At 50.9% G+C, this 13,604-nt stretch overlaps 1 protein-coding gene across 1 annotated transcript in view; it reads left to right on the forward strand.

Annotated features, from left to right (window-relative positions):
* Window positions 1-4,147: 4,147 nt before the first annotated feature.
* Window positions 4,148-13,604, forward strand: part of LOC102148840 (uncharacterized) — a 137,970-nt gene continuing 128,513 nt past the window's right edge. The window contains exons 1-4 of the mRNA XM_070231012.1: window positions 4,148-4,214; window positions 7,972-8,025; window positions 9,326-9,486; window positions 12,652-12,722. Coding sequence (XP_070087113.1) covers window positions 4,148-4,214; window positions 7,972-8,025; window positions 9,326-9,486; window positions 12,652-12,722 — 353 coding nt within the window. The remainder of the gene's footprint in view (window positions 4,215-7,971; window positions 8,026-9,325; window positions 9,487-12,651; window positions 12,723-13,604) is intronic.

Genomic DNA, 13,604 nt, shown 5'->3' on the forward strand with positions numbered 1-13,604 from the left:
CTCTTCTTGCCAACTTGATCTATAGATTCAATGCCATGCCAATCAAAATCCCAGGAAGTTATTTTGTGGACGTCAACAAACTGATTCTAAAGTTTATATGGAGAGGCGAAAGACCCAGAATAGCCAATCCAATATTGGAGGAGAAAAACCAAATTAGGACTGACGCTATCTGACTTCAAGATTTTCTATAAAGGGACAGTAATCAAGACAGTGTGGTATTGGTGAGACAACAAATAGATCAATGGAAAGAACGGAGAGCCCAGACATAGACCCACGTAAATATAGTCAACTGACCTTTGACAAAGGAGCAAGGCGATATGATGGAGCGAAGATTATCTTTCCAACAAATGGTGCTGGAACAGCTGGACGTCCACATGTAAAAACATAAATCGAGACACAGACCTTATACCTTTCACAAAAATTAACTCAAAATGGATCATAGACTTAAACGTAAAATACAACTATACAATTCCTAGAAGATGACATAGGACAAAGTCTAGAGACCTTGGGTATGGTGATGATGTTTTAGGTATGACACCAAAGGCATAATCCACGAAAGAAAGAATTGATAAGCTGGGCTTCATTCAAATGAAAAATGTCTGCTCTGCAAAAGACACCACCAAGAGAATGAAAAGATAAGCCACAGACTGGGACAAAATATTTGCAAAAGACATATTTGATAAAGAACTGTTATCCAAAATGTACCAAGAACTCTTAAAGCTCAACATGTAAGAAAACAAACAACCTGATGAAAAAATGGGCCAAAAGACGTTAATAGACACCCCACCAGAGAAGAGATACAGATGGCAAATAAGCGTATGAAAAGACGTTCCGTATAATATGTCATCAGGGAAAAGCAAATGGAAACGAGATGCCACTACACACCTATTAGAGTGGCCAAAATCTGGAACACTGACAACACCAGGTGGTGGTGAGGGTGTGCAGCTAGAGGCACTCTGATTCACTGATGCTGGGAACGCAAAATGGTACAGCTCCTTTGCCAGACAGTTTGGTGGTTTCTTACAAAACGAAACACACTCCCACCGTACGATCCGGCGATCACGCTCCTTGGTATTTACCCACAGGAGTCGAAAACTTATGTCCCCGCAGAAACCTACACACGGATGCAGCAGATTTATTCACCAGTGCCAAAATTTGGAAGCGACCAGGATGTCCTCCGGCAGGCGAACGGGTCAATAAACTGGATGTGGTCTATCCAGACGATGGAATATTATTTAGCCCTGTGGAGAAATGCGCTATCCGGCCACGAAAAGACATAGAGGAAACTGAAGTGCATATTAGGAAGTGAAAGAAGCCAGTCTGAGACAGCTGCCTGCTGTGTGATTTCAAATACGACATTCTGGAAAAGGCAAAACTAAGGAGACGATAAAAAGATGGGTGGTCGCCAGGCACTGGGGGGAGGGGGGTGAGTTGATGGACGAAACTACTCTGTGGATACATGTGATAAATTTGTCCGAACCCCTAGAAGGTAGAACTCCAAGAGTGCCCTGCAGTGCGAACCGTGGGCTCTGGCTGATGCATCAACATAGGTTCATCAATGGTAGCAAATGTACCACTGTGGTGGGGATGCTGATGACCGGGGAGGCTGTGCATGAGCAGAGCAGGGGGTGTACGGGAAATCTCTGTGCCTTCCTTTCAATTTTGCTGTGAACCAAAAAATGCTCTAAAAAAACACAAAGTCTTGAGAAAAAAATATATGACAGCAGCAGTTCCCAAAGGCCGAGATCTTCCACCCCGGCAAGAAGAGCTCACCGCGCCCCCTACCGGTCAGTTCTTCTCTACCGTCTCTCGCTGCAGAAGCACACCGTCTTTTGACGGTTTGCAAAGAAGCCTCCTCCACCACTTAGCAAGGCTGCTAGAGTTAAAAGAAAGGAGACTCTGGAGCCACACCGGGTTAAACTCATGAGCTGTGTGACCTTGCACAAGTGACTTAACCTCTCTGTGTCTCTGCTTCCTCATCTGTACAGTGGGTTGATGCTAGTTCCACCTTGCAGGCTGTTGGTGGTGGGGGGAGATTTGATTGAATGAATTAATATTCAATGAGTGTTTTGCCCAGCGCCTCGTACACTTTTCTTTTTTTTTGTATTGAGATGTATTTGACATAAAACCTTGTCTAAGATGAGGCTGTACAACCTGCCGATTTGATACGTTTATAGTGCAATATGGTTGCCATTGTAGCGTCACATTGTCATCTCTACATAGTTAGTGACAGCCAGTCCCTCTGTCCCGTCGCATAATGATCGTTTCTTTTAGTGTTGGGAACAATTAAGATCGAGTCTCTCAGCGCCTTTAAAGCTTATGATAGTTTTGTTGTCTGTAATCGCTGTACTGTGTCTTAGGTCCCCAGGACTTGCCTCCTGGTCGCAAGTACACAGTTTTCTCATAACATTCTTATTATCTAGTCTTTGAGGTCCCGAGGAAATCTCTGCTTCATGAACTGCTCCGCCCACCGCCTGGCGCAGCAGCCCCTTCCTTTCTGGGAACCGGAGCTCTCGTCGGTGCGTTTCCCATCTTCTCAACGAGCATCTCCGTCCCCTACTGGGCTTTGAGGCCGACGCTGTCACCTGTCGTTTTCTTCTCGTCCTCACAGCATCTGGCACCACCCCAGAACGCATCGTGGGTCCCAGGCAGCTGTAAGCTGAGGGACCTTTGAAATCGTCAGCCCTGTGGGCTGGGGGCTTCTGAGCTCGGCCCGTGAGAATGTTCGAGCCGGAGGCGGGGAGGGCAGAGCGATTGGCTTCCAAACATGTGAAGACAGCAGCCCAGGTCTAAACGCGTAATTGATTGTCTCCATAAAGCATGGTGTGTCGAGCGTCAGCTGTGTCTTAATTTAACTCTAAGAAGGTTCTGTTTAAAGCACATTCACCTGCCCGTCAGGGGATGAATGATTAAGCAAACTGTGGTTTACCCACTGAGCAGAATAGGATTCAGCCACAAAAAGGAACCACGTACTGACGCAGGATGAACCTTGAAAAATGATGCTCGGGCAAAGAATCCGGTCCCTCGAGGCCACATATTGAATGATTCCATTTATATGAAATGTCCAAAATAGGCAAGTCCGTCAAGACAGGGGGCAGATCAGTGGTGAGCGGGGACCGGAGCCACAGGAATGATGAGCTCCTGCTGAGGGGGGACGAAAATGTTCTAAAATTGGTGGCGGTGTTGGTTGCACAACTCTGTGAAGATACTAGAAGCCATTGAATTGGGCACTTTAAACGGGAGAATTGTATGATACGTATTAGATCTCAATAAAGTCGTTCATTAAAAGTACATTCATTGTGGGAGTAGGTCATATGAGGAGGGGCTGTCCCTGAGGCCAGCAGAGGGCTGGAAGAGGGGGTGGCCCAGGAAGTTGGCTGCCTGCAGACTAAAAACCGAAGGTGCAGGGGGAGGTGGGGGCCTGGGAGAGATGCTGAGCACCTGTGAGCAGACCCCCCACCGCCTCCACCTCCCAAAGGATTTCGCCTGTCTTCACAGCTGGGGGTCCTAACGCGTCAAGGAGGGTGGCCTGGGGCCTGAGCATTGAAAACCCCTGCAGCTGTCCCCCTTTCGACAACAGCCGGCTCCCAGGCCTGGTTGAGCCAGCCTTCCCATTGGCGCGGCCCACCTGGAGCTGCGGGAAAAGCCAAGTGAGCATCAGCCCTCAGCACCAGAGGCGGTGGTGGCTGGCCATGTTGCGGGTGTAATCAGTGCCACTGATGGAAGGGTACCCTTTAAGATGGTCAAAGTGGTAAATTTTGTGTTACATAGATTAGACTGCAGTTTACAAAAGCATCAGCCCGTGGCTATTTGCCTTCTGCCCTGAGAGCTCCATTGACAAGGCTGAAAGAGGCCAACCCTTTTTTTCCCCTAGACTGAAAAGGGATTTTCCCCCTCATTGGTCCGAAGCCCCCTCCCTTCCTCCTGGGGGTGGGGGTGGGGGTGGGGGGGGTGGGGTGGGGGCTAAGAACTTTATTGGAGTTTCTGATTGGCTGGGGCTTTGCCCTGGAAGCCCCCTCCCACCCCGTCCAGCGATGGCGGAGTGGACCGAGGCTGAGCTGGCCCCTTGGGGAAAGAAGGTTCTGCGGGGCGCTCGGAGCCTCCCTGGAGAGCGGCTGGAGGTGCGGGGCTCCCTGGGGCTGCGGTGATGCTGGCGCCCGGGGGGCTCCTGGGTCTGGTCCTGCTCTGGACACTGGCGGCAGCGGCTTCAGGGAGTAAGTGACGCGCTCGCCGTCCTGTCCGCGCTTCTGGCTCTGCGTCCGCTTCTGTCTGGGGTGAAGGGGCGCAGCCCGGGTCCACCTGGGGTGGCGTTTTTTGCACCCTGTTTCCACGTCCCTTCGCTGCCTCCCTTGGTTTTGCTTTTCCTGGAAAAAAGGAGGGAGAGAATACAGGTGGGTCCCTCATCTCTCCCTCCCGTCTCCCAACTTCTGGAAACTGGGACCAGATGTGGAATCCTGAGCGGTGGAAGGCGGAATTGGGGGCTGGCGGAGCCCGTGCGCGGGGCGCTCAGCGCGTCTGAAGGGGTCGAGGCGCTGAGCAGTCCCCCATGCAGGGTCCCGCGGGAAACGGTCTTTTATAAATTTTCTTGTTTATTTACCGTGGGAGGGCCCGGGAGGAGCTATCCGATAGAAGTACGATGCAAGCCAATATGTAATTTTAAATTTTCTAGTGGTCACATTTTAAAAATGCAAAAAAAAAAAAAGCAGGTGAAATTGATTTTAATAACATTGTACTTAATCCAGTATATCTAAAGTATCCTTAGAAAATGTAGTCAATATAAAAAGGTATAATGAAATATATTTTCTGTTCTTTGAAATCCAGTGTAATAATTAGAGTGAGGGTATAGTTCAATTTGGATGTTAAATTTTCACTGCGAATACTTGCTCTGTATTTAGACTTCCTAAAATTTAGGGTGGAGAAAGGAGTTTCATTTCCTAAGTCGTTTCAAGCGTACTTAAAAGTTTTGCAGGGGCCGGCCCGGGGTGTAGTGGTTAAGTTTGCATGTTCCGCTTCAGCGGCCTCGGGTTTGTGGGTTTGGATCTTGGGTGTGGACCTACACACTGCTCATCAAGCCGTGCTGTGGCGGCGTCCCATATACAAAAAATGGAGGAGGATTGGCACAGGTGTTAGCTCAGGTAAAAAGAGGAAAATTGGCAACAGATATTAGCTCAGGGCCAATCTTCCTCACCAAAAAAAAAAAAAACTGACTTGAATATCAGTTTTTAATTTAAATTTAAATTAATTAAAATGACATAAAATGACAAATTTCTCCATAACACCAGCCACATTTCAGATGCTCAATAGCCACATGTGGCTGGTGGCTATTGTACTGGACGGTGCAGGTCAGACCAGAGCTGTTTCATTCCATGTATATTCAGCATCTATTTGCCTGGCAGACAGTAGGTACTCGTTAAATCTGCGTTGGCTGGACGGGGATCAGAACTGACATCTGAGACACCTGAAATCAGACTCGGGCTGTAGAAATATCACTTTCAGTCCATTTCAGCTCCCTCTGTAGAAATGGGTCGGATCTGGCGAAAAGATTTATTACCTCCCAACGCTCAACGTTTTCACCTTCTTGGTGGCTCTATTTAGTAGGATCCTTGAATGGTCTCTGTTTTTCTGAAAACGTTTAAAAAAATTTAGACGAGTTTTTTTTTTTAAGTGCTTGAGAAATGGACAGGAAACAGACGTGGTTCCAGCAGGATGCTCTCAGATCACCGCCTGCTTCTGGGAGCTCGTGGCGGCCGGGGTCCTGCAGCCTCCCCTGCTCAGGGGCACAGCTGGCGGCAAAGCGAACAGGCAGAATGCCGGCTCTGTGCACAGCTGGGAGTTTAATGATGATGCGTAAACATGTTTAATGGGGTGCCTAGAGTCCAGGTTGTCAAAGAATTGAAGGAAAATTGGAAAGGAAATCGATTGGGTTAAATGTCTTTGAAATGTGGTTTTATCCAGGGATATTCGACTTCAATGCGAAGAGCATTTTGTCAGACGAGCCAAAATATTCAGGGGAAAACTCTGCCAAATGTCCTTCCGTGTCCTGTTGTTTCGAAAGGTCGAAACAAAATGGTGTCTAACGCACTTTCCTCCCCATTTAGGGGGAGGGTTTTGTTTTTCGAGGGGTTCACAGGCTGGTGTGTGGAATGAGTACGGTTGAGGCACGGTGGCTTGGAGGGTGGAAATGGTATTAGTGAAAAGCCATCGTACGAAGTGGCTGCAGTTAGGCACGTGGGTGAGGCCGTCCCGGGAGGGCACGGATGGTGCCCAGGAACGGTCCAGGCCAGTGGCTGAAGGAGGACAAGGAGGGTGGATGGTAGGGGGACATGGGAGTCCTCGGGCTGGGATGGATGCGGGGGTGCTGGCCCTTCCCAGGGAGGAGGGTGGGGACCCCCTTGGAGTGTCCTCAGTGGCTCGAGCTGAGGGCTGAGGAGATCCTAGCCCATTCTGTTCGTACCCTGGTTGTCCTCAGCAGCTGAGACATGAGGGGTGAGGCAATGAGGGGTCCTGAGACCCCCCCCCCCCAGGAGCAGCGCTAGATACTACTATGTACGGCTGTGGCCTCTTGTCTTGCCTCTGTTGGTTCATGCATCCATTCGTTCACTGATTGACTCATCACTCACGTATTCATTGATGATAATACAGTGGGTAAGGCTGTGGACCCTGGAGCCAGGGTCCTAGGTTCAAACCCTGGCTTCACCACTAACTAGCTGTGTGCCCTTGGGCAAGTCACTTAAGGTCTCTGAGCCTCAGTGTCTTTATCTGTAAGATGAGAGTAATAATAGCACTCATGTCAGGGGATTGTCAGGAGATTGAAGGACCTGAATATATAAATTGCTTGGAACGGCGCATGACGTGGAGTAAGTGCTGTATGAGTGTCGGTTGTATTCATTCATTCATTCATTCATTCATTCATTCATTTCAGTCTCTACTGGGACCAGGTCCTTTTCCGGGAGCTGGGGGACACAATGTTAAAGGAGAAAAACAAAGTAACCAACTCATAAACATTTTAAGAGTGTTGAAGAGAACAAGGTGCTAAGATAGAGGCTGACAGGCAGGGCACCCGCTCTGGACCGGGCCGTCAGGGGGGCCCTGGGGAGAGGCCTTTGTGCTGAGACCTGAAGGAGCCTGGGATGTGGAGAGCAGGAGCAAGAGCGTTCAGACGGGGGGAACAGCAGGTGCAAAGGCCTTGAGCTGGAGAAGGACCGCGTGGCTGGAGGGCGCGAGTGGGTGAGATGTGGCGAAAGGGGCGGCAGAGGCCGGTGCTCACGGTAAGGATTTTGTTACAAGCACACGTGGTGGGGGGGCTTAGGGGCTGCTAAGCGGGGAGCGGTGGGATGGGATTTAGGTTTTTCAAAGATGACTCTAGCTGTGGAGGAGGAATTGTGGACACAGGGGGAATAGTTAGGCTACTGCAGACGTCTAAGCAAGAGAAGGGGTGGCTTTGCCTAGAGTGATGGCTGTGGAGATGGAGAGAGAGAAGGATGGAGGGAGGGAGGGAGGGAGGGATGGAGGGAGGAAGGGGTAGATGGAAGGAAGGAGGGATGGATGGAGAGAGGGAGGGATAGATGGATGGAGGGAGGGAGGGAGGAATGGTTGGAGGGAGGGAGGGAGGCAGGGAGAAAGACGTGCATCTGTTGATGGAATTGGCAGAACTTGCTGATGTATTGGACTTGGGGGTGATGACGAGGGAAAAGTGTGGGAGCACAAATGGCTCCCAGGTCACCGGCTTGATCAATTGGGGCGGGGTATGGTGGTGCCAGTACCCAAGATGGGGAAGAGCAGGTGGGGTGAAAGGTGGGGAGGTCACTTCCGGCCCCATGAGAGAGGAGAGCGGGCCTTATCCCTTCTTGTCCCCTTGGCCCCCTAGACCCTTAAATGTCTTGTTCATGAGCAGGTCCGTGGCCCGTGGGGGTGGGGCTGTCCCATGTCTCCTTCTGGCCCTGCCTGGTTCCATCTGATTTGTGATTTCAGAAATTCCGGATATGCTGGCAGGACAGGCGGCCTCCTGCATGACCACGTGCACAGGTGAGCGTGTCTCTCAGGACACCTTGTCACCCTCTGGTGACCAGGAGCCTGAGGCAGGATGGGGGCTGGGGGTTTGGGGTGGGGGGTGATGCAAGGTGTGATTAGGGACAACCCCAGAGGGCCTTGTCCACACTCCCAGAGAGGCCAGTTGGCAGGAGCAAGACGGGCTCTGCAAAGGCCACTGAGTCACAACATTTAGAGGAGAACACACACCCAGGGTGAGACGCCACTCATCCCCACGGCCTCGGGCCTTTTCCCCACAGCCGCGGTCCCAGGTGGAATGAGGCTCTAGCCAGGTGGGTCCACTTGCACCTTGGGGCGGAGAAGATGAGAGAACTTGGCACACATTCTCTGGAAAGAGAGGAGCCTTTGCGGAACGTGGGGTGCGGTGTCGTTTAAGCTCAATAAAATCGACATGAAAGTGTTCATTCAATTACCAGCCCGGGAGAGGGTGGGGTGTCAGAATTAATACTCTCATTGTGTTTTGCAATCGGTCCCCTGGTCTTAATTGAAGACTGGAGAGTCACAGACCTCTCTGCTCCCTAACCAGATCTTTCCCGGGGCCACTCCTCCCCACCCTACAATGCCCCGAGGCTGGCCAGCTTTACAGCTCCATCTCCTAGAAAGAGCAGGAGGACCTCCCCAACCCAGCCCCTGCCCCCACTCGCTATCCACCAAGGCAGCAGGTGAGGAGTCAGACCGCCAAGGTTTGGATCCCAGCTGTGTGCCCTTGGGTGAGTTAGTTCACCTCTCTGAGCCTCAGTTTTCAACTCTGTACAATGGCAAAAATAAGAGTACCCACCTCAGAGTTGGTTCTGAGGCTTAAATGAGTTCAGGTAAATGTAATCAGTGTTCTCAACCAGGGGGACTGTGCCCTCTGGGGACATTCTGCAATGTCGAGGGACATTTTGCTTGTCACAACTGGGGTGTGCTACTGGCATCTAGGGTGGAGAGGCCAGAGATGCTGCTAGACATCTTACAGTGCACAGGAGGGCCCCCCACCACAGAGTTATGAATAGTGCTGAGGCTGAGCAACTCTGATGTGTGTAAAGCTCTTAGACGCGGACCTTGCACGTGCTAACCCTGGCTAACATTTATTAAGCACTTACTGTTATCTTTATTTCCTTCTTCACTCTCAGTGGGGTCTGCAGCCACCCAGCCTTCCCCCGGCTGGGAGCAGGCAGCTCGTGGCCCAGAGGAGAGAGGGAGGCAGGAGCCGGGATGGCTCAGTGCTCCAGGTGGAGTTGGGTCTCCGAGGGTGACGGATTGTCAAGGTGACACCACGCCCTCTGCTCTCCAGGGTCAGCTGATCCCCACCTCCCTGTGGGCACCAGATACACCTATCGCTTTGCCACCAACACCAGCACTGGCCTGCAGGGGGCCCAGGAGGAGAGGAGTGGCCTTGGCCTCCAAGGCTTGGTCACCCTCCACGTGCTTGGCCCGTGCCAGATGGCCTTACAGGTGAGTGTCTTTGGGCAACTGAGAGGTCTTGTTGACACTGGGGGGTGCCCAGGAGAGGCCACAGCCCTTTCAGTTTCCAACTTGTCTATTGAACAGAGAGGAGCTTTCTGAGGAATCCCAAATTCAGCACCTGAGGGCTCTGGAGAGCAACATGGGAACATGGCGCCATCTTGGTTGTAGGAGGTGCTGGGGTGGGCCCAGTGGGGGAGAAGCAGGGGTTCAGGAAGGGGTGAGGGCATTCCTTGGAACAAATGGAGCGACAGGGTGGGGACAAGCTGTGTCCTTGGGAGGACTGAGGGTCACAGCTAGGGAAGCTGCAGGTCCCAGGGGTGAGCGAAGTCAAACCAAGTCAGAGCCTTGTGGACGGAGGACCAGCTTAGGGTGGAAACCCACGGCCTGGATGGGGCCTCCAGGCCCGCCCTGGGCTCCTTTGTACTGGACGTGGGCCTTGCAGTGCCGGGGTCCACAGGCATGGGTTAAAGGTGAATGGTAAGGTGGAGTGGTGGTGGTCGTCTGGGTTCAGTCAAGGTGGAATTATGAGCTGGGCTTCCTTGGGGGTTGTGGGTCTCTTTTTGTCAAGATTTCCCTGAAGCTCCCCCATATTCTTGCAAGTGGAAGCCCCTTCATATTGTTCTTTATTCCCTTTCTGATGACTCTCATGTGTTTCCTGAACAAACCCTCTCACCCTGCATAAATGGACTCTCACTTTCCACTGAAGTCTTACCTCATGCTTGAGAAGCATTTTTGAACTGGCTGGAGCGCTCGCTGGAAAGAGTTTCTCAAAACTGTTTTGTTATGTTTTCATGTAGACCACAGGATGGGGTCTTTCGTGGGGTTGCTTTGAGATACCTCTGAATTCTTAAACTATCCAAAATGTCTGTTCTGGTCAGAGCTGCCACTTTATTAGAGTCTTTGCCATCCTTTCACGTCCATCAAAACATTAGCAGTTGTTTTTTCTACAGGGCCAGTTTTCATAAAGAAATGGCTTACTGCTGCAGTTTTATTCATTTTGTTTGCTTTATTTTTAACATTAAAGAAAATTGATAATGTCAAATGATGGCAAGGGTAGAAAGAACCAGCTTATTTTGAAGACTTTCTGTGAAAATGGGAATTTTATAGTCATTCGGGAGGAGGCGATCGATTAAATATATTTTTGTGTGAAAATAAGTATTTAGAACAATGAATTTTCATAAACTGAAGACACCTGTATAGCTGCCACCAGACCAAGAATCAAAACATAACCCCATAACCCCCCTCCTCCCTTCTGGTCACTTCTCTCGGAGGCCCAGCCAGCCTAGCTGACCACTAGCCCCATAGACGAGCTTCGTCTGTCTTCGAGCTTCTCTTTAATGGAATATACAGGCCATTCTCTTTTGTATCTGGCTTCTTTTTCTTTTTTGATTTTTTTTTATTGTCAAAAAATATACATAATATAGAATTGACCATTTTAACCGTTTCAAGGCTACAAGTCAGTGGCTATAAGCACATTCCCAACGTTGTGGGACCATCACCACTGTCCAGGTCCGGAACTTTCTCATCATCCTAAACAGAAGGACTGTACCCACCATCCCTCCCCCCTCCCCGCCCCCGGAAACCTCTATTCCACTTTCTGTCTCTGTGACTTTGCCTATTCTAGGCACTTCAGATAAGTGCAATCACGTGTCACTATGAGTTTGTGACCTTCTGTGACTGGCTTCTTTCACTTAATATAACGTCTTCAAGGTGCATCCACATTGTAGCCTGTATCAGAACTTTATTTTTCTTTTTTAAAGGAAAATATTTTTATTTTTTAATTATGGTAAAAAACACATAATATAAAATTTACCTTTTTTTTTTTTTTTTGGTGAGGAAGATTGGCCCTGAGCTAACATCTCTTGCCAGCGTTCCTCTTTTGTTTTTCTCCCCAAAGCCCCAGCGTATAGTTGTATATCCTAGTTGCAGGTTATTCTGGTTCTTCCTTGTGAGATGCTGCCTCAGCATGGCTTGATGAGGCGTGTGCAGGCCCGTGTCCAGGATCTGAACAGGTGAACCCCAGGCCACCAAAGCAGAGTGTGGGAACCCAACCACTCGGCTATGGGGCCGGCCCCCTTTTTAACCATTTTTAAGTATACGGTTCAGTGGGTTTTTGTATATCTTCCATGTCCCTAGTTATCTTTTTGAACATATGGAATACAGTTATAACGAAATGCTTTCAAGCAGGTGGTATCGGTGACGTGGCTGAGGCGTCATCTTGGGGCCCAGTGGCACTGCACTTCACCCCAAGATCTCAAGCCTGGGTGACGGGGAGATGGCAGGCCCTCTGTTGGGGATGGGAGGGGAGCTGGTTTTGAGGAGACAGAAGAATTGGGTTTGAAGCAAACTGAATGAGGATTAGATACCTTGAGAAAGTGAAATCATAGGCTGGTGAAGCTATTCCGTCTGACGCTGTCATGATGGACACACGTCACCCCACACTTGTCCAGACCCACGGAAGGCGCCACACCAGGAGTGAACCCTGGTGTAAACTTCGGACCCTGGGTGGTAGCGATGGGTCGGCGTAGGCTCATTGATGGTAGCCAATGTCCCCCCGTGGTGGGGATGGTGATGACGGGGAGGCTGCGTGTGCGGGAGCAGGCGCGTAGGGAAATCTCTGTACTCCCCCTCGACATTGCTATGAACCTAAAACAGCTCTAAAAATAGTCTATTAAAAAAGTGTGAAATTGGTCTTGTTTGGGAGGCAGGTTTTAGGGTGGTTTTATTTTTCATCCTTGGAAAGCCCGTCTTCTTTTGCAATAAGTGCTTACACACTCACACGTAACCGCGGTGACCCTGGGACGTCCTACTCATTCATGATGGGCAAAGCCTTTTTTATTTGCTTTGCAATCCTAACATTTTCGTTTATACTGTATAGTCATGAGAATCTCTCACCCAAACTTCCAGGGCCTTTTGGGCCAAATGAGAAGCTAACCGGACCTTCCAGAACATGCAGCAGGGAGCGGCAGGTGCCTGGCTGGTTCATTTATTACCCCTCGATGTACTCGGCATCCAGCACGCAGGAACTAGAACCTTCAGTGCAAGGGAGCGACCCTAACCTGGGGCCCCAGAACTGCTTAGTGGACGGGGGGTGATGAAGAGGTCCCGGGATGTCCTGGGGGGTCACCAACTCAATGGCACTTTTTGCTTCAGCTCCAAGACGTCCAGGTGACGTCCATCCTGGGGGCCATGGTGGAAGTCCTGAAGGAGTCAGAGCGTTTGAGGTAAGGCGCTGGCCTTGACTGGGCCTTGCCCCTGACGGACCTGTGAGCCCTGTCCCCTCTCCGGATGGTTGCTGGGCGCTGGGTGCGCCAGGTTAGATTGGGGGAGCCCAGTGAGGGGGAGCCCCTGCAGAGGAGAGATGCCATTTTGGGCTGAAGTTCACAGAGGGCTCCATCGGTGTGTTTTGACCTTGCTAAGCCCCCCAGACGAGACCACTGATGAGGACGACTTGGGGGTGTCCTGGCGCAGGAGGCTTGAGTGACTCCGAAGAGCCTCAGGTGGCCTTGCCTTACCTGTGAAAGGAACTCGCCCCTGTGTCCCCTGCCTGTCACCCCCCAACATGCCCAGATTTTATACCAGCCAAGCACCCTCTGGACTCATCCTTGAGAACATTCTGGAAGACACTGGGCTGCCTCTGAGGCCTGCCCCTCTCCCCTCCCCCTCTCTGCCCAGATGGGGCTTTTCCTGGAGACTCATGGCCTCTCCCTGCCCAAGCTAAGCCCGGCTTTGGTGACCCAGGCAAGCCTGGAATTCTCCCACGGGCTCGTTTCCCAGGACGCTCCGACAGTGGCCTCAGTGGCCTCCGCGATCTGTCCAGCCGCCAGCCTGCAGACAAACCCGTCTCTGCAGAGTCCTCTTCCTTTTTTATTGCAAATTCGGTTGATAAAAAATAAAGCCTTTGTGCAAGGATACAGGGATGGGCGATGCCGGCCAAGGGGCGGGCGGATCCGCTGAAAGGCTTATGTGGTCCATGGTCCCCTCCCCGGGGCAGCGAGGGCTATTGTCCCTGAGCTCCTCATCAGAAATGCGAAGTCAGTGGGTGGGGGGCTGTCAGCTCCTTGAGGCCAGAGTGACACTTGCTATTCTGGAAGGGGCGGGCACCA

This window comes from Equus caballus, chromosome 13, assembly GCF_041296265.1.
Source record: "Equus caballus isolate H_3958 breed thoroughbred chromosome 13, TB-T2T, whole genome shotgun sequence".
Taxonomy (NCBI): domain Eukaryota; kingdom Metazoa; phylum Chordata; class Mammalia; order Perissodactyla; family Equidae; genus Equus; species Equus caballus.